The following is an 18,060-nucleotide window of genomic DNA, read 5'->3' as shown; positions in this document are numbered from 1 at the left end:
TGAAACATGAGAAGTTAAAACGCAAACACTCCTGTTTGCACACTTTCAGACTAATATCCACACATAGCTGCTAATAAAATCCAGCTTCTTCATGAGCTCCCACACAAACCAAACACGAACCATTAATGAGCTGTCTGCTGTTATTGTGATGTAATCTGGCTTTAAAGGATGGTGATGATGTAACGGAGAAAATGAAGGGGGTGCTGGGTGTTCAGTGTGATTTCATGGAAAAGAAGCGGTTACTGTTGTAGTAATATTTACACCACCGCGTTGGTCCATTACTGTTTAACTCCCGAGCAGCATGGAAGTTGCTGCACCGTCATTAACCTTGTACCTCATCCGTTTACTCCAGCTCTTCTTTCCACGTGTCATAATCAATACGTTATGTGTCGTTGCAGATTGGCGCCTATGACCAGCAGATATGGGAGAAGTCGGTGGAGCAGAGAGAAATAAAGGTCTGTTGGCTTCACTGTGTTTTCATTATTTCTCTGTTGGTTCTTCCTCCTGTTTGTTTTCTTTTCTGTGGGCTGTCTCTTCATCCTTTCTTGTTTTTACTTTTTTTTTTTTTTTGCAAGTAATTATTTTGTCCTTTCTCTGACGTTTTCATCTTCCTCTTATGGTGGCACTAGCTCTTTTCTTTTAACTCTTTCCTCTCTGCCCTGTCTGGCCTGAGCGTCACCCGCCCTTCTCTCCTCTCTTCACCTTCATCCTCCTTCATTTTCCTCCTCCTCTGCAGTTTATTTCTCTGGTGAGTATGCAGCAAGGACCATGATCCTCTCATATCCCACAGTGCACGTCTGCTCACCCTCGCTGTAGACTGCTAGACTGTGATTGGTTGATGAAGTTCAGCTGCCATGTTGAGTCCTGGTGTTTATTAACCCTGACCTGTGTTCAATGCAATGGTGCATTTACTGGCTGTAGGAAAGTCAAAGTGCTCCACAGTGAGGGAGCTGGTGTGTGTGTGTGTGTGTGTGTGAGAGAACATAGCAAATTAAAGTCATGTGATCAGTTAGGTTGCAACAGTCTTGTCCCATATTTCTAATTGGAGGCTGAGGAGTAAATAATTTATTCTTTAAAATAGATTTTTTCCACCCAGATAACACCACTGTAAGGTGTGAAACGACTCCATCTATTGACTTTAGTTGTTAGAGGTTTCCACAAAACGGTGTTTGGTTGTTTAATCATTGGATGCTGAGAATAAAACAATAAACAACAATAGTCCTGATCATTTATACTTATTTTAATGTTAATTAGGAAGGATTAGAGTTGAGGTTATACAGTGTGTGGTAACATTTAGGGTTAAAACTAGAGGTTAATGTGCCTGTGCTGTTGTGTGTGTGTGTGTGTGTGTGTGTGTGTGTGTGTGTGTGTGTGTGTGTGTGTGTGTGTGTGTGTGTGTGCGTGTGTGTGTGCGTGTAAATTCACCCATTTGCTGTGATCTTTGACCTTTGACGCCCACAGCTCTGATAGTTTAGCAGCTTAACTTAAGTAGCTGGCGAGGCTGAAACAAGCAAGGTTTAGTTGCCAAGAACAACCGAGGCTTTTTCCTACTTTTTAGTTTTTGTTCTGAATGTTTTATATTTCTTTAGATCGTGATGAGTAGTTTCTACATTGCAGCACATCTTTATCTCCAAGTCTTCCTCCTGTCCTTGTATGGATAGTCTAATCCTGTAAACAGAGGGCTGGGAAACGCTCTGAGCTCAACAGACACGGCGCCCTGCGTCGTGACCTTGACATACTGTGATGTAAATGCTTTCCTAGAGTGTCTCTGCAGCAGGTGGGGCAGTTTATCAGTTCTGTATGGAAACAAGATGCGTGTCCTCCTTAACCCTTACATGGAATAATTATAGTGTTTATAGGCCCATAAAAACCAACCCGATCTTCTCATAAATCTAAAAATATCCTTTGATGTGTGACTCCAAAGCGATCTCCTCATGCAGCATGAATAAGCTGCTTTTATTCTGATGTCAAGAGGAAGTGTAAGTTCTCTACATACACATCCATGTTGTTTTAAATCAAAGTAAGAAGATAAAAACCATCAAATCTGCAGGATCAAGAGTCGACTTGAGGACTTTGTGTTAAATTAGACCAGAGGAGGGGAATAGATTACACTCCAACACAGTAATATTTAATTAGTATATCACGTGCACAGAATAGGTTTTCATACACTGCATCTCATGCTTTAGATGTGTGTTTGAGGTTATTCAGAACTTTTCACACAGAAAACTGGCTTTACTGTGGATAATGAAAACCAGTTGCCATCTGCTGGTGAAAACAGAAGTGACATCAACATTTTGGTGTCAAGGTCGTGGTGGCAAAGCAAGAGCTGAAAAACTTTACCTAAATAAACAAATAAAAGTTGTTTTTTCAGGATTTTACACCGATTATTTACACAAACATGAATTAATAAATGCTGCACCAGTCCGTGAGCCGTCATCTCCTTTATGGTAAGAGGCTATGAATAGCAGAGATAACTTCACTGCTGCAGTAGATCTCCTGCCAGGAGGAAGCTATTGATCAGCAACTTTTAGTCCTTCACACACAAACACGCTCCATACACCACTGCAATACTGTCGAACCTTTTTCCCCCTTCTGCACGTACTCTCTCTCATCGGTTGTGCTGTTTGAAGATAAAGCCTACATATCAGACTGTTGAATGATAACCGGACTCGATTGGCTTGTGTAAATATTAGCATGAGCCAGGCAGACTCGAGCGCATTTCAGAACATACACACTCACATTTACACAGCTTGAAAGGATCAGTTCTGGTAGCGACTGATAACAATGTTATTGGTTTACATGTTTTCCAACATTTAGTTGGATGAAAAAGAAATTCCCTTAGTTTGATCCATCTTTTAACAAGTGAGACAAACTGGAAATATTCATTCCTTATTAGATTTTTAAAAATACTTAATATTTGTAAAATTGACAATTGATTTTTTTTTTTTTTTTTTAAATATTAAAAGTGACTTTTTGACAGAAAAAAGTTACATAAAATGTAGTTTTAAGCTTTTTAAAGTTTAGTTTCCCTTCACTGAGCTCATATACCAACAGTTACACAATGTTTACCCAGAAAAACATGCGCGTTTCCAAGGCTTTTCATAGGTGTGCACATGTGGTCACATCTGTCAGCCCGCAGTGACTGATTCAAACAACATAAAACCAACTATTACAGGTGTGCCCATCACTGGTCTGAACCATGTGTGAGTCACTTTTGTCTTGTGCACGCACACACACACTCACACACTCGTTTAGTGTTTATTTATGTTTATAGATTGGTTGTCAGAAATTACAGCCATGCAGAAAGTCTGCATGAATATCATAATTTACAGTAGCATATAAAGTTACATTATAATATTTCACTGCAGCTGACGTCTCTCAAACACACACGCACGCACAATAAGTGCATGCGTCACAACAAGAGGAAGCGACAAGCTGGTACAGGAAGTGTGCCACAGGGGAGGCTTATTCCCAGAGTCATAAAGTGAACAAAGCACCAGGCTCAGCTTCAGGATGAAAAACACACCGTGTGAAATGATGCAGCTGCTTCAAGGACAGAGAGATCTTTAAGACTCATCTGCAAAATGCTGAGTAGCACAAGCACAAAAATAAACCTTCTAGAAGTGAGTTGCTGCCTCTGCTTTTTAACTGAGTAGACCCTGTAGCTGTGTGTTTACATCCTCACACACTGACCGCATGTGTGTTTTATGGAGGTAAAGTTCACTTGTTTCTCTGTTCTCTGTGTGGTGATGACTCTCTGTCTCCCCTTGCAGGGCTTGAGGAACAAGCCAAAGAAGACAGGACATGTCAAACCAGATCTTATAGACGTGGACTTGGTTAGAGGTGAGAATAAAAAGTGTGTGTGTGTGTGTGCATGCAGCCTTCCTCTCTTCAGGATGATGAGATGAGATGCCGGCCAGGTTCACTGCAAAGACCAGATATTCAGCTGTAAGAGACGCCTGCGTTGCTCGGCTACGTTACAACCATGAAGCTTGTTCTGTTTACGTAACGGAGGCAGGCGACGTCAGCTTTTAGCCTCACTGTGAAGAAGAAATGAAAGCAGAGTGGATAAATGGAAGATAAAGGAAAAACGTTGATCTGTGGGGAGAAAAAAAATCTCCCAAAAAGGTGAAAAGAGAGAATAAAAGAAAGTTTTCTCATTCCAGGCTCAGCATTTGCGAAGGCCAAACCGGAGAGTCCGTGGACATCACTGACCAGGAAGGGCATCGTCAGAGTTGTTTTCTTCCCCTTCTTTTATCGCTGGTGGATCCAGGTGACCTCCAGAGCCATTTTCTTCCTCCTGCTGGCTCTCTATCTGCTGCAGGGTAGGTGTTTCCACTAATCTGATTGTGTCTTTGGAGGTAAATCACTTTTTTAAAAATAAAATAACGCGTCTTTCCAGTTGCAAAGTCGTGCTTTGTTTTCTGTTTCCAGTGTAGATCTAAAGTTACTCGGGTTCATAAGCTGCTGCACATCTATTTTCTTTACAATCCACGTCTCATCCAGCATCTCCTGCCAACATAAAACGCTTCTGGACTAGACACACCCACACACACACACAGACTGCACAAACACTGAAGCGTTTATTCCACCACCTACATCATGTTGCCCTTTTCTGAAGAGTTTTTCCATCTCTCTCCACCCTTCCTGATCTCTCATTTCCTCCACATACTGTAGAGCACAAAACACACCTTCTTGGTGATCTAATAGAACTGGAAAAGCAGCTTTATGAAGAGTAGAAGCTCAGATAAACCAACCTGCTTGAGCTTGTCGAGACCAGCGCGACACACACTGAGGTTTCAGCCACTTAAAGGAAATAAGTGGAAGATTTTTAACTTCCAGGTCCTGTTTTGTCTCCATAAACCGATGTAGATGTTTGGCTCATGTTGAGTCTGCTGCTTATATTCCTGCTGGAAGAATATAATTTTAATTGCAACTGGATTAAATAAAAGATGGCTTAGAGTTAGTTTGCATGAATCTGTCTTTATTGTTATGCTGCTAGTTGGGTCAGTCTCAGACATTGGTAGTGCCGTCTCAGCTTTTCATAGTCTCTGTTCTTCAAGTGAAAAGGAAAGTATGATGGAGTGATTCGAAGTGTAAATAATGACAATTATATAATACAGCTTTTCTCTTGTGCTTTTATTTGTTGTTTTTTTTTCTTTTTCTTCTTCGTCTTTGGTATGAAATCAGCTGTTTCCAACCCTCGGAGCTCTGCCAGTCAGTGTTCAGCCAACTGGAAACATTATCCATAAACCCAGAGTGCTGTTAGTGTTTAGGAAGGCGGCACCTTTCTCTGATAAATACATAAATGCATAAATAATAATACATCTGTCTCCATAATGAAGAACAAATATTAAACTAATTTTAATGGCATATGGACTGAAATTAATTCACGAGTTTTACCTGCTGTCCTGCATCGTTTAATCACCAAAGATCTGAGCTGAGCAGAGTCACCTTTAATCTTTAATCTGTTTCATTGTTTTTGCTTTTTATCTTTCTTATTGTCGATAATTTTGCTGTAAGGCACGTAGGTTAGCTACCGGCTGTTAAACGTGCTACATAGATAAAGCTGACACTGACATTAATCACTTAGACCAGGGATCCCCAATCCTGGTCCTCAAGGACCGGTGTCCTGCAGGTTTTCCAAGTGTCCCGCTGCAACACACCTGATTCAAATCAATGTGTATTTAGCAGACATGAGCAGAGCTTGTCTGAGTCTGAGTCAGGTGTGTTCCAGCAGGAACACTTGGAAAACCTGCAGGACACCGGTCCTTGGGGACCAGGGTTGGGGACTCTGACTTAGACGATAAAAGTCGCGTTTCGTCAGTGGTGTTTTAAGGAATAACTGATTTTGCAACAGCACAGGGGGCTTCGAGGACTGAAATGTAGAGAGCACCTGTCTAAGCAAACTAAACCCACCCTCCCTGCAGCTAGCCAAACATGCTGCACAGAGGAGCTGCAGAGTTTCTGGATAAAAACATCTTTCAGTGTAGAAAAGCTGAGAATATTTTCCTTTTGGAAACAAACAGAAGTGAGTTTGATGTCAAACAGTCTGAACAGATGTCAGATTTAATGCTATGTTCCTGTTTAACAGGTTAACTTGTTGCCTAATGGTACTACAGAAATAAAAGAGTGGTTGCTGACATTTGTCCGTCTGTCTCACAGTGGCAGCTGCAATCCTGTATGTGAGCATCCCGCAGCCTCATGGGATACCAGCCACCGAGGTGTTTGGAGCCATCTGGCTCATGTTGCTGCTGGGCACCGTCCACTGTCAGATCGTCTCCACCAGGACCCCGAAACCTGCTTCCAGCAGCGGGGGGAAGAGACGCAGGTAAGGGCAAGTTAATGCCTTGAGTAACAGTAACAGGATGTTGAAGTGTGTTTAGACGTTAAATGAGTGTGAGGAAAGCAGAGATAAAAATTAGTTGAAGGGGAGGAAAATATCTAAGAAGTCCAGAGAGAAGAAATACTGTGAAAACTGGAGAAAATCTGAGAAAACAAAGAGCATTCAGAGGATGTAAAAGCCACAGGACAAAAACCGTGAAGAAAGGAAGTACAGGAAATAAATGAATTCAATTATCAATGAATATGCCTTTTGTTGCCGAGCAGAGCTTGTTTTTCTGCCATGTTCTCAGTTAAAAATAGCTTGTTTGTCCTGGAGTTTTCCACAAGTTTATGTGAAGTAGGAAACTTCCAGACCACGGCATGAACGCAGCTTAAAACTGCTGTCAGTAAAAACGAGTGAACAGAGCAGAAAATGTCCGAACTGTTCTGCTGGTTGCAGACGAGAGGGTTCACTGTGTGAAATAAAGTGTTAATTTGCTGTGTTTTGGAGTGTTTGGGTGCAGTGTGTGGCTGCTCCGTCTGGCTGCTAACAATCAGAAGACCGTTTTCAGACTGGAAGAAAAATGGACCACAATTCAGTTCTGGGAAGTTTTAGGAAGAGAAAAATATTTTAATTCCTTTAAAAAAAAAAAAAATGCAGAAGCATCAATTCTCTTCCATTTGTACACAAGTGGACAGTTCTTCTCCCAGATAGGAAGAAAAAAAAAAAGCTTAAAGCAGATTTATTCACAGAACATAAGTGACTGTCAGCGAACACTAAGAAAGTACTGTTTGGTTACTTGCTTTCTTCACTGTTGCTGCTTGACACAAAAGGAAAGTTGATGTTTCTTTCACAGGTCTGTTTGTTGTTTCTGAGTAATGAACGGATAAATTACAGAGTAGAAATCCCAAAATAAACATCACGTAAAGCAACCATGGTTACAGAACTGAACCGATAATTACAGGTACTTAGTTGCCGCAACAATCAAAACATTGTGTCAGAGCGCGTTTCAAAAGTTGTGACACGACTTGATGTCCTGTGACTGCAGTCGGCTCCCATCTGACGTGTTTGATTAGTTGAAAGCTTGCCAACGCTAAAAGGAAAAGGAGTAAAACGGCTTACTTTCAGCTGATAAATGTTTCATCTACTATAAACGTTTCTACAGTCATTCATTCTTTCCAAATTGCTTTTTGGAAATTATTCCTGCATCTTTTCTCTGCTGTTTGAAGAGAATTAAAATCCTTTCTGAGATGCGTAACAGATGAAGCTTTTACATCAGGTGTTCAGTAAGTCTGTGTATCATTTGTTCATTGATTATTCCTTTAAACATCAGAAAGCAAGAAAAAAATCAGCTTGTTTTATCATAATTCTTTAAGAAATCTGAAATAAATAAAGTAAAATTGGCTGTTTTTGCAGGGGTTTTTTTTAGAGGTTAACTTCCAATCAAAACAGCAAAAATAGCCTGATTTTATTATTGTTCCAGATTTTTTAAAAAGTTAATGAAAAACAAGCTGATTACTTTTTTTCCGCCCCATCTTCAGCTGATAAAAGCAAGTTGAACAGATGATCAACAGACCTGCATGAACTCCTGTTATTTCTGTCAGGGATTGAGAATAACTGAACATCTTATACACCTGAAACCCAATCAAGTTCTGTCCTTTACCTTTCCTGTGTGCCTTTGTTTTATTGATGAACAGTTTTGTTTGTTTTTTTGGAGGAAATTCTGCAAACGTAGACTGTATAAATGTTTACATTATTTTCTGTTTTAAAAAATTCTGTTTCTGCTTTTGCAGTCTGAACTAGTTTGTTAGTTTCTGCTTTTAAAACATAAATATAATCTCATTTTACTTTTAAATAATTAGCTTTCACCAAATGCATGAATGGCGCTACTTTTGCAGAATAAAGGTAGTGTTTGTTTAAACGACTGTATCAGCCTCTGTGTCCAGCGGGAGCCACAGCGATTTCCTTCTGAAAAAACTACTAACCTATGAATCGAGACACGTTGACGAGATGAGGAGTTGCTGTCTGGTTCCCGGTGGACACACTGCTGTGGTTGTAGACTCCTTTAGCCTCCAGGTTCGCTGTAAGTCTCTCTCCACCCCTCCATTCTTTCCAAACTGAAGGAAGTTGAGGAAGGCATCTCAGATGGAGGTGCATAGGGAAGGCGACGGGTCTAGCACTACCGATAACACACAGGAGGGGGCGCCACACTCCCATTCAGCAAGCACCACATACAGCCTGGGCGCTTTCTTCCAAGATTTCTGGCATGATATCTGTAAAGCTGGGTGTGTATTTTCATTTCCCATCTTCCTAAACGGTGAGATCATGTAGAGGTGGGGCTGTGCTTTAAAAACAGAAAAAATGACAACCGTTCATTTATTCACATTAATTTCATTTCACACCATGTCTACATGTGTGAAATGATAAAGTATCTATCTATTCATATATTAATATTTTTAAATTGGAAAACAGAAGTTTTAATAGTGAGAGCCAGCCTTGCCTCGGACCTAACCTGTGCTTCTTCAGCTGCAACATCCTTCCCTCTCCTATTAGACTTTATTATGATAGAGAAAAGTTGATCCCATTGATCAACTAGATGGATTATTTTCCAAATCAAATCTATTTTTAAGCAGCTGAAGGATTTTGCAGCTTGTTTTTATGTAATCCTGCTGACAAAGCTGCATTCACAAGAAGTATGGGGGCTTGGCTTTTGCCTGGAAGCACTTTTAACCACATGACAAAGTCAATCTTTATTAAAATCCTGACAGAAAAACTAACATGTCAAGCTGCTGCTTGCCCCCATGCTTCTCCTCTTGCCAGCTTTCAGCAGACTGCAGCAGTGTGGAACATCTCACACGGTCACCCAGTCCTGCTCCCTGCAACATTTCACTTTATGTTGTTCTGGAGGTCTGTTCATTAAACCAGATTTAATCACATATTTCACTTTTCTCTACTGTCTGTAACAGTACTCATGGTTTGTTTTTACTGTAAGCGTCACTGTAGGCGCATCATTCACTCGTCATTCAGTGTTTTGCTGAAACATTTACTGCAGCAGCTGCTAAGTCCAGTATCTCACATCAGGACCACTTTGTCTTCATCATTGATGCTCATTTTGCATGAATGTTCCACAGTGTTGTGTGCATCCCAGTATGATGAATGTTGCTGCATGTGCTTCTGAGGCTAAAATGAATGACTATCGGTACATTTACTGCCCCCCCCCCCTTCCTTTCTATCAATCACATTTTTAATCCTCCTTCAGATCTAAGAAGTCCAAGCTCTCCATCGATAAATCTACAGAGACAGATAACGGTTATGTTTCGCTGGACGGCCGGGTGACCAATCGCAGCAGCGAGGAGGGGCTCCAGCTCCACGAGCAGCAGTGTGATCTATTAAACCGAGCTGATGAGCTGTGCTGGAATTCTCACGTCCAGCCCACACATGTTCACAGCGCCCGCAGCTCAGTCCTGCTGACAGCCAGCGGCAGTAAGGTAATCCATCAGAAAGTTATTATCAGCGTTTTATCACTAGTTTCAATTAGCTGATTTATAGCTGCAGCTCTAGAAACAAGGAACAGCATCTGTCACATCTGGACATGTCTGTGCTTTTAAGGAGCCAGCATCAGATGAGGCATCCAGCGAGGAGGACCCTGAGGCATCGTACGGCACGCACCGCAGGGGAGTGGAGAGAAAGAACAGTGACTGCACCCTCCGAAACCGCAAGAATGCGCACCACTACAAGAAACACTACGCTGTGGAGGTAAGCAGCACATTTTAATCCTTATCAGATCAGTTTCATTCAGGATCATCTGCATTGCTTTGAGAAAGATCAGTCTGTGCTCTGTCTGTCAGGACATCCCCAAGTCTGGAACCAGCTGTAGCTCCAGGTGTTCCAGTATGAGGACTCGCGACTCGGAGAGCACCAGACACGAGTCAGAAACGGAGGATCTCATGTGGGAAGACTTCCTGCACTGTGCAGAGTGCAGATCATCCTGCACCTCAGAGACGGGTGAGAGGAAAGGATCATGAACACCATGTGGTTCACTCAGCGGTGGAAATAATAAATAAAACCGTCTTTCGTTCCTTTAGAGGGAGAAGGAGGAGGAACGCCAGTATGTCCTCCAGCTAAAAAGGAATACAGAGATGACCCTTTCCACCAGGTCAGCTGATGTACATTTTGCAGTTTTTAATGCCTTGCAGCGACGTCTGCAGGTTTCTCATTAATGTTGCTGTGTGGTTTTACTTTTCTCCTGCAGGGTCACGTTCCCTGGCTGCACAGCTCCAACCCCGGCCTGGAGAGAGTGAGCGCCATCGTATGGGAGGGAAACGAGTGCAAGAAGGCAGACATGTCTGTCCTGGAGATCAGTGGCATGATCATGAACAGAGTGAGTGACACTTTTTGTATGAGGTGATGACGAACGGACAAGAAACTAACACCGACATTTTGTCTGTGCATTCAGGTGAATCTCTACACTCCTGGTATTGGTTACCAGGTCTTTGGGAACCTGGTTTCAGTGACACTTGGACTCACACCGTTCGCTTACAGGTACTGCAGCAGAAAAGGATCTCTGGTTTTTTTTGGCTCTTCTACCTTTTATCGACACATTTTTCTTTTTAAACCTGCAGGCTGGCTCAGTACTGTGACTTGGATCAGCTGACCACACTTTCAGCTAATGAGCTGCTGTCTGTGGCGCTGGGAGGTGGGTCTGGATCAGAAGTCTTGGTAATCACCATGGTAACGCTGAGCTTCCTGGTGCGCGTTTGCCTTATATGGCTCTTCTTCTTCCTGCTCAGTGTAGCAGAGAGAACCTACAAACAGGTGTGATGATGAAAACCTCACTAGTTTCTCTTAATCGTGGAAATGTCTCAAACTGTCAGAACGAACTTCTGCCAGACATATTTTCATCGTAATCATGTTTCTATATTTCAGAGGCTGCTGTTTGCCAAACTGTTTGGTCACCTGACTTCAGCCCGCAGAGCCAGGAAGTCTGAGGTCCCACATTTTAGACTGAAGAAAGTTCAGAATATCAAGATGTGGCTGTTGCTACGCTCCTACCTCAAGGTACATTATTTACTGTTACAAAATGCACTAACCAGGTAAATATATTTTTATGAATTTGAGAGGTGGCGAGAGCTTGAATGAAATTTATGCTGAATTTGCAGAGACGGGGTCCTCAGCGTTCAGTGGATGTCATCGTGTCGTCTGCCTTCCTGCTCACTCTGTCCGTTGTCTTCATCTGCTGTGCCCAGGTAATGTAGGAATCAAATCCAAATGAGGTTTTGAGGGCTCTTTAGTGTGACAAAATCAGAAAGTAGACCGTTAGAATAGAATAGCAACTTTCTGACTGACTTAACTGAGGCTGAGCTTAGTACGCGAGTTCATCCATCTTCTGCTGCTTATCCGGGGTCGGGTCGCGGGGCAGCAGCCTAAGCAGGGAAGCCTAGACTTCCCTCTCCCCAGCCACATTTGCCAACTCTGCGGGGGGGGGGATTTGAGGCGTTCCCAGGCCAGCCGAGAGATATAATCCCTCCAGTGTCCTGGGTCTTCCCCGGGGTCTCCTCCCAGAGGGACGTGCCTGGAACACCTCACCAGGGAGGCGTCCAGAAAGCATCCTGACCAGATGCCAGAGCCACCTTAACTGGTTCCTCTCGATGCGGAGGAGCAGCGGCTCTACTCTGAGCCCCTCCCAGTAGGGCTGGGCGATTAATCAGATTTTAATCTCAATAACTGAGTTTTCAACGATCATAAGAATAAAAGGGTACGATTATTTTTCTCTTTGCAGTTTCCTCTCCTGCTGTCTTCAGCTGCTAATCGAGCATCTCTGGCATTGCAGCGCTGTGCTGTAAACTCCTCCCACAGCCGCTTTGGTTTCATTCAGATACTGTTCTCGCTAAATCTGGCCCCTTTTTTTTTTTTTTGTTAAAAGCGAGTAGCGACAAATCTAGCAACTTTTACTGGAGTTATGAGAGACTTTTCTGGTGTTTTGGCGACTGCCTTGAATGAGCAGCGGGATCTTCTCCCGGTGTGTTCACACCAAACGCGTTTTGAGCGTCAAAAATGCTCAAAACGCTGAACGCTCGATGCTGGTCACTAAACTGCCACTTTTGTGTCCGACACCCAAAACGCTCCTGCCGCTGTGTGTCTGGAGCGAGCGGCAAACGAGGCGGCGCTTTCCTTCCGGTCAGTTTAAATGATGGCGTGTCCTGACGTGTCCTGCTCTGTTGCCAAATCAGTAACATTCAGCTTTTTAGCAAGGAATGGTTTTCCTACATATTGCACGGAGTAATGGCATCTCAGCCCCGTGTCTGGGTTCACCACAGAGATCCTCTAGGAGCTGCGAGCTGATCGCTCTGATTGGTTGACGCCCTGCGTTGAACGGCCAAAGTTCAGCTTTTCCCATCTCTGGCTTTTGACGCGCGTTCCGTGCGGAACACCGATGCTCAAAACGCGAGAAAGCTCGACCCCCCCTTGCCACGCCTTCCCATAGACTTTACATGGAAACCTGCGGCTCTTGACGCTCAAAACGCGTTTGGTCTGAACACACCGTTAAGCACTCCCAGGCGGCCAGTCTCAGTCGGCTCCGGCTGCAGGTCAATGTAGAATAACTGCAGTAAGTTGTGGAAGTTCACCTAAACATAGTTTATACCATTGTCAGCGAGAACTAGCTGCATTATTTTCGTATACATAGTTCGGCGAGGTAAACGCTGTAATATCCCTCTGTTACAGGGCGTTACCATAGCAACGCGTTAATCAGCTGGTTCAGATCAACTGTCTTGTAACAGGTGAATGAGACAAACACACTGCAGCCTGACAGCGGCTGTTTGGCATAAAACGTACATCGAGGCCAACATAAATTAGTTCCTATATACCACGATGCGCAGCGTTGATTAAAAATGCTGGATAATTGTGTTAAATAATCGAGATCTCAATTTCAGTCAAAATAATCGTGGTTATAATTTTTGTCATAATCGAGCAGCCCTACCTCCCGGATGACCGAGCTTCTTATCCCATCACTAAAGTACAGCCCGGCCATCCTGGTGGAAACTCATTTCATCTGAATCAACGCGTTGCTACGGTGACACCAGTGACTGAGTGGTCTAACTTTGCAAACAACGCGAAAATAATGCGATTAGTTGTCATTAGAATTCTTACTGACCATGGTAAAAGCTTAAATACTTCTGATTAAGCCACAGTTCTGCACTACGTTAACACTGTAACTTTCATTTGTTGACATGGCGTATCACCTTTTTTCCCCTTCAGCTGCTCCATGTCCATGAAACGTTCCTCGAGTGTCACTATAACTGGGAGCTGGTGATCTGGTGCTCCAGCCTGTCTCTGTTCCTGCTCCGGTTTGTCACTCTGGGCTCAGAGACCAGCAAGAAATACAGCAACACCTCCATACTGCTCACTGAACAGGTACACACAAAACACACACACACATTAACACAAAGCACATCTTCACACAGTCTCATTAATCCACTTTGTGCTTTTGCAGATCAACCTGTATCTGAAAATGGAGAAGAAGCCAAATAAGAAAGAGGAGCTGACACTGGTCAACAACGTTTTAAAACTGGCTACCAAACTACTCAAGGTACCGAATTTTTGCTGCACCACTCCTCCTGCTCACATATTCATGTAAACACCGACATTTTTGTGCTTTTTCTTCTCTCTAGGAGTTGGATACTCCTTTCAGGTTGTATGGTTTGACCATGAACCCTTTGCTCTACAACATCACCCAGGTGGTCATCTTATCTGCTGTGTCTGGAGTCATATCTGACCTGTTAGGATTTAATCTGAAGGTAAATATATGGAGATGCTGCTGTGTATTGTGGTCTTCAGACACAATACTTTTAATTAAAATGAAACTGAGGGAAGTCAGTTTAAGTCTCTTTACCTCCAGTATCATTAATTCTATTTTTGGCACTTTGTAATCAAACTGTAGAGTAAGAAACGTGGAGGTATTTGCTTCTATTATATGTCCAACGCATCTTTCTTTCTATTTACAGCTGTGGAAGATCAAGTCATGACAGTAACCTGAGAAATGGCGTCAAGAATTCACTTGACATATCAGAGTCCTCTGACCTTCAGCGTTCCCACTTTGTGCAATTCACAAAACTATTTATACCTGTTCAGCGGTTTTAGGGTTTATTGGATTTCCCAGTTTATTTCACTTGTGTGTTGTATGACACAAGACAAAGCTATATTTTATCTGTATACAAGAAGTGTTAGTATCGTAAATTATTACTGTGGTGGTTTAAGTTCTCAGCTGCATTCGAGATTTTTTTTTTTAAGCTCAACGGCAAAATATGGCATGCTGATGGGGCAGCAATTCTTGTATTATTTTGCCTAAACAGTAAGTTATATATGTTGCGTGACGTTCCCCGCTCACAACCTTAAACAGTTTGAAAGATAAAAGTCTGGCTGTTTTGTTTTTTGATGCTTTCCCCATCTAAGGAATCCGTTAGAAGTAAAGTAGATGAAGTCACAATAAAAACAAATATTTTAAGTAAATGCAGTGAAGAAGTAAGAATGGTCGGTGCAGATATAGACCATTTACAACAAATCTCTTTACATCAGCTCCGACTTGTGAAAAACTTTAAGGTTCATACCTGAACATGGATGTTAACAGTATTGGAAACGCAGTTGAAGTCCAAACCTTCTGATGTAGAGAAAATGCTTCCTGGGTTTTCTCTCAGCAGACGACGTCTGACGGCACTGCAATGACAGTGAGGTTAAAGAAGTATGGTGTGCGAACAGTAAACTCACACTGATTTGGAATTTTATGTAGAAATGTGGTCGTGTAAGAATTGTTGAACATATTTTTTTCCTTCGCATAAGATGAAATAGGTTTTTGCATTTCTGTGGTTTTATTTAAAGAGCTACATGAGTGGCTTCAGCAGTATTTCTAGCAATACGTGTAGATAGTAACTTTTCCTCAGAGCTCATGTGGCGCAGAAGGAATATTTCATGTCTTATGATTTGCAGGCAAAATGAATGAAGACAAATTTTTGTTCAGTGCAGTTTTCATTCCTGTTAAATCTCAGTAGCATCTCTTTAATTTAATTTAATGCCCCTTCGAAAATGTGTACCTTGAGTTTGAACATGAAGAGAAAGGTATTATTTGTTTATACCAGCCAAAAGGTTTAAGTTAAGTTTTATGTGTTGATTTTCATCAGAAGATGAGAAGTATCATTTCAGGAAGTTGTTTTTAAATGTTGCTTAGTTCTTTGCCGACTGAAAGAAAACCAATTTCAATTGTAACTTTTGGTTTTTAAAGTTACAACGTGGTCTGTCAATATTAGACTGTTCAATCAACTTAGCCAGGTAAGAGAATTTTATACTAGATGCTACTTACTGTAATACAGTATCATTGTCTCAGCTCGCCTCTTCTGTTACGTTGCTCTACACTGCAGTCTAAAGTCTGTACGTGAATGAAAATATGCACTTTAAAGACAGATATATGGAAGAAAAAGTTACATCTTATTTGAGTGTCACACCGTTTTTGTATCTCACTTGCGTGACAGTTTGTGTGTTTTGCATAAAAATGAAAGCTAGTTCAGTGAATGGTTGCTTTGACAATTAGCATCAGTTTCTGAAGTCAGTCCTACGCGGTACGTGAAGTTATACCCACAGAACGGGACTGAAATGTTGACACAAATCGTTGCCTCAGCAGACGAGTTGGTATTCTGCAAACAAGATTCATTTCAAATAAAAAAAAAATGCTTGCATAATCATCTTCAATGTTTGAGGAGGAAGACCAAAGTGCTTATTTCATTGTTTCTCTCTGCTGGGTAAAGAATGTATTTGTATCATCATGCTTTAAAATGGATTTTTTTTTTCCCCTCTGGAAACTTTTAAGTTGTATTGTTGCTTTTCTTTTTCGTATTGTGCTATTTGTCCTTCTGTCATTTGTAAAAGCTGTTTGTTCCTCACGCTTATTGTAGAGGAGAGGCACATTTTACGGCGTTTTTAAGGAACAAAATGTGTGAACAGTATGAAAGTGGATCTAGATTAAAGACTCTGTTGTGATGCTGTTTTTCAAAGAGTCTGAATATTTAGATTTATTTGTTTTTGTGAACTGTCTACATTTTTCTAAGAAAATAAAAACTGGATGCTAAAGAGCACATCATTGTTGTATTTCATCTGTGATCATCATCCTTAACACCTTCCTCAACATCCTTCTCGCATTAAAAAACATAACGGTAAGAAATCTACAGCTCCAATATAAGGGATGTTCTGATGCTGTGTTTTTCCATCCGATACCAATTCTTAGCTTTTAGGCAGTCGTCCTCAAATGTATTCATCCCCTTTTTATTAAAGAAAATGCTGGATTTACAAGTCATTCAAATGGCTGGAGATTAAAAAAGGAAAAATAACTAAGATTTTGCTAAAGTAGAATTTAGTGACATAAGACACTTTTTTTTCATTTAATTGAGTTAAAGGAAAAAACAAATCAGAGCTTTTTCCTGATGAACAAAGGGACAAAACTTCTGTCAGCAGGTGCAGAAGTCTGAGGTACAGAAAACACCTGACTGTAGTGGAAACAAAGGATTGTTCAATAAAATATTAGTTTATGAGTGACATAACACATTTTATCATATTTGTTTGATTTTTAAAAAAATATTTATTAAACCAGAATTATAAAATAATGTAATGATTTTCACAAAATCTTTATTTATTTTTGTCAATTTCAGATTATTTCCCAGTTTGAGGACAACTGTATCTGCTGATACCGAGTACCAATATAATACTGGTTATTTTATGAAGAGGTTTATTAAATTATAGACTTTGATGTTCGATATTATTGCTGTCACTCAAAGGCCTAGCACAGATTAAACTAAATAACACACATATATGTTTGGGATGGGATTTGGTATAAAAAATTTAAAAAAAGAATTACTGGTTTTGTAATTATTTAATCCTGATTAATCGCACAAAATTAGCCCCAAAAAGCAACTATTGTTTAACTTAGATGCATTTCAGCAGATCACCAAATCAAATGATAGAAACAGATATTAATATTGTAAACTAAGGTTCTAATAATGTCTGGACAATATATTTGATTTTAAAACAGTAAAAAAGAAATAGAAAATATCTCTGGCCAAGTTCACTGGTATTTATAAACTTTAACAGCTCCAGCTGTTCTACAACAGGGATCACCAATCCTGGTCCTTGATTCAAACCAATGTGTATTTAGCAGACATGTCCAGAGCTTGTCTGAGTCTCTAGGAAAACATGCAGGACATCGGCTCTTGAGGACCAGGGTTGAGGATCCTTGGTCTACAACATGTTATACAGTCCGTTTAACTTTTACAATGTTTCTGTTTACACTCTTCATTAATAGACATTAATATCTGGCAGTAAACCAAGGTGGGATCAGCCAACTTCAGTCTAGTCACAGAGCAGAAGTTATCATATCTCTGACTGCCTAAAAGCTAAGGATTGGTATTGGATGGTAAGGACCAGGCCACCAGTGTGACCTTCTGGATGGGGGAGGGGCTTACACACGCTTTCATGTTACTCACCAAATATCACCAGAAAAAGTCACTAGACATGTTGATGGTGGCTTTTTCTTTAAATCAACTCACCAGAAGGCTCAGAAAAACCTAAATATTGTGGCAAAGTTCATAACGGGTGCATCAGTGTTCCAGAAAACTGCACTCACAAACACTGTGCGATTAAAAGCGTTCCTATTTCTGCAATTAATTATTGTAACCAATGTGTTAATGTGTGTGTTT

At 41.2% G+C, this 18,060-nt stretch overlaps 1 protein-coding gene across 3 annotated transcripts in view; it reads left to right on the top strand.

Annotated features, from left to right (window-relative positions):
• Window positions 1-16,440, top strand: part of LOC306773127 (protein PHTF2) — a 45,547-nt gene extending 29,107 nt beyond the window's left edge. The window contains exons 3-21 of one of the 3 annotated variants that reach the window (XM_079262861.1): window positions 399-455; window positions 737-748; window positions 3,774-3,843; window positions 4,167-4,325; window positions 6,166-6,331; window positions 8,449-8,610; window positions 9,585-9,813; window positions 9,935-10,081; window positions 10,174-10,330; window positions 10,411-10,481; window positions 10,578-10,706; window positions 10,782-10,867; window positions 10,948-11,140; window positions 11,252-11,383; window positions 11,485-11,571; window positions 13,583-13,738; window positions 13,818-13,913; window positions 13,996-14,121; window positions 14,329-16,440. In XM_079262861.1, the coding sequence (XP_079118987.1) occupies window positions 399-455; window positions 737-748; window positions 3,774-3,843; window positions 4,167-4,325; window positions 6,166-6,331; window positions 8,449-8,610; window positions 9,585-9,813; window positions 9,935-10,081; window positions 10,174-10,330; window positions 10,411-10,481; window positions 10,578-10,706; window positions 10,782-10,867; window positions 10,948-11,140; window positions 11,252-11,383; window positions 11,485-11,571; window positions 13,583-13,738; window positions 13,818-13,913; window positions 13,996-14,121; window positions 14,329-14,349 (2,256 nt within the window). In that variant the 3' untranslated portion in view covers window positions 14,350-16,440. The remainder of the gene's footprint in view (window positions 1-398; window positions 456-736; window positions 749-3,773; window positions 3,844-4,166; window positions 4,326-6,165; window positions 6,332-8,448; window positions 8,611-9,584; window positions 9,814-9,934; window positions 10,082-10,173; window positions 10,331-10,410; window positions 10,482-10,577; window positions 10,707-10,781; window positions 10,868-10,947; window positions 11,141-11,251; window positions 11,384-11,484; window positions 11,572-13,582; window positions 13,739-13,817; window positions 13,914-13,995; window positions 14,122-14,328) is intronic. The other 2 variants (XM_079262862.1, XM_079262863.1) reach the window with 2 other exon arrangements.
• The last annotated feature ends 1,620 nt before the right edge of the window (window positions 16,441-18,060 follow it).

Source organism: Telmatherina bonti (genome assembly GCF_933228915.1).
Source record: "Telmatherina bonti genome assembly, chromosome: 23".
NCBI lineage: Eukaryota > Metazoa > Chordata > Actinopteri > Atheriniformes > Telmatherinidae > Telmatherina > Telmatherina bonti.
This window is presented reverse-complemented; position numbering and strand designations above follow the sequence as displayed.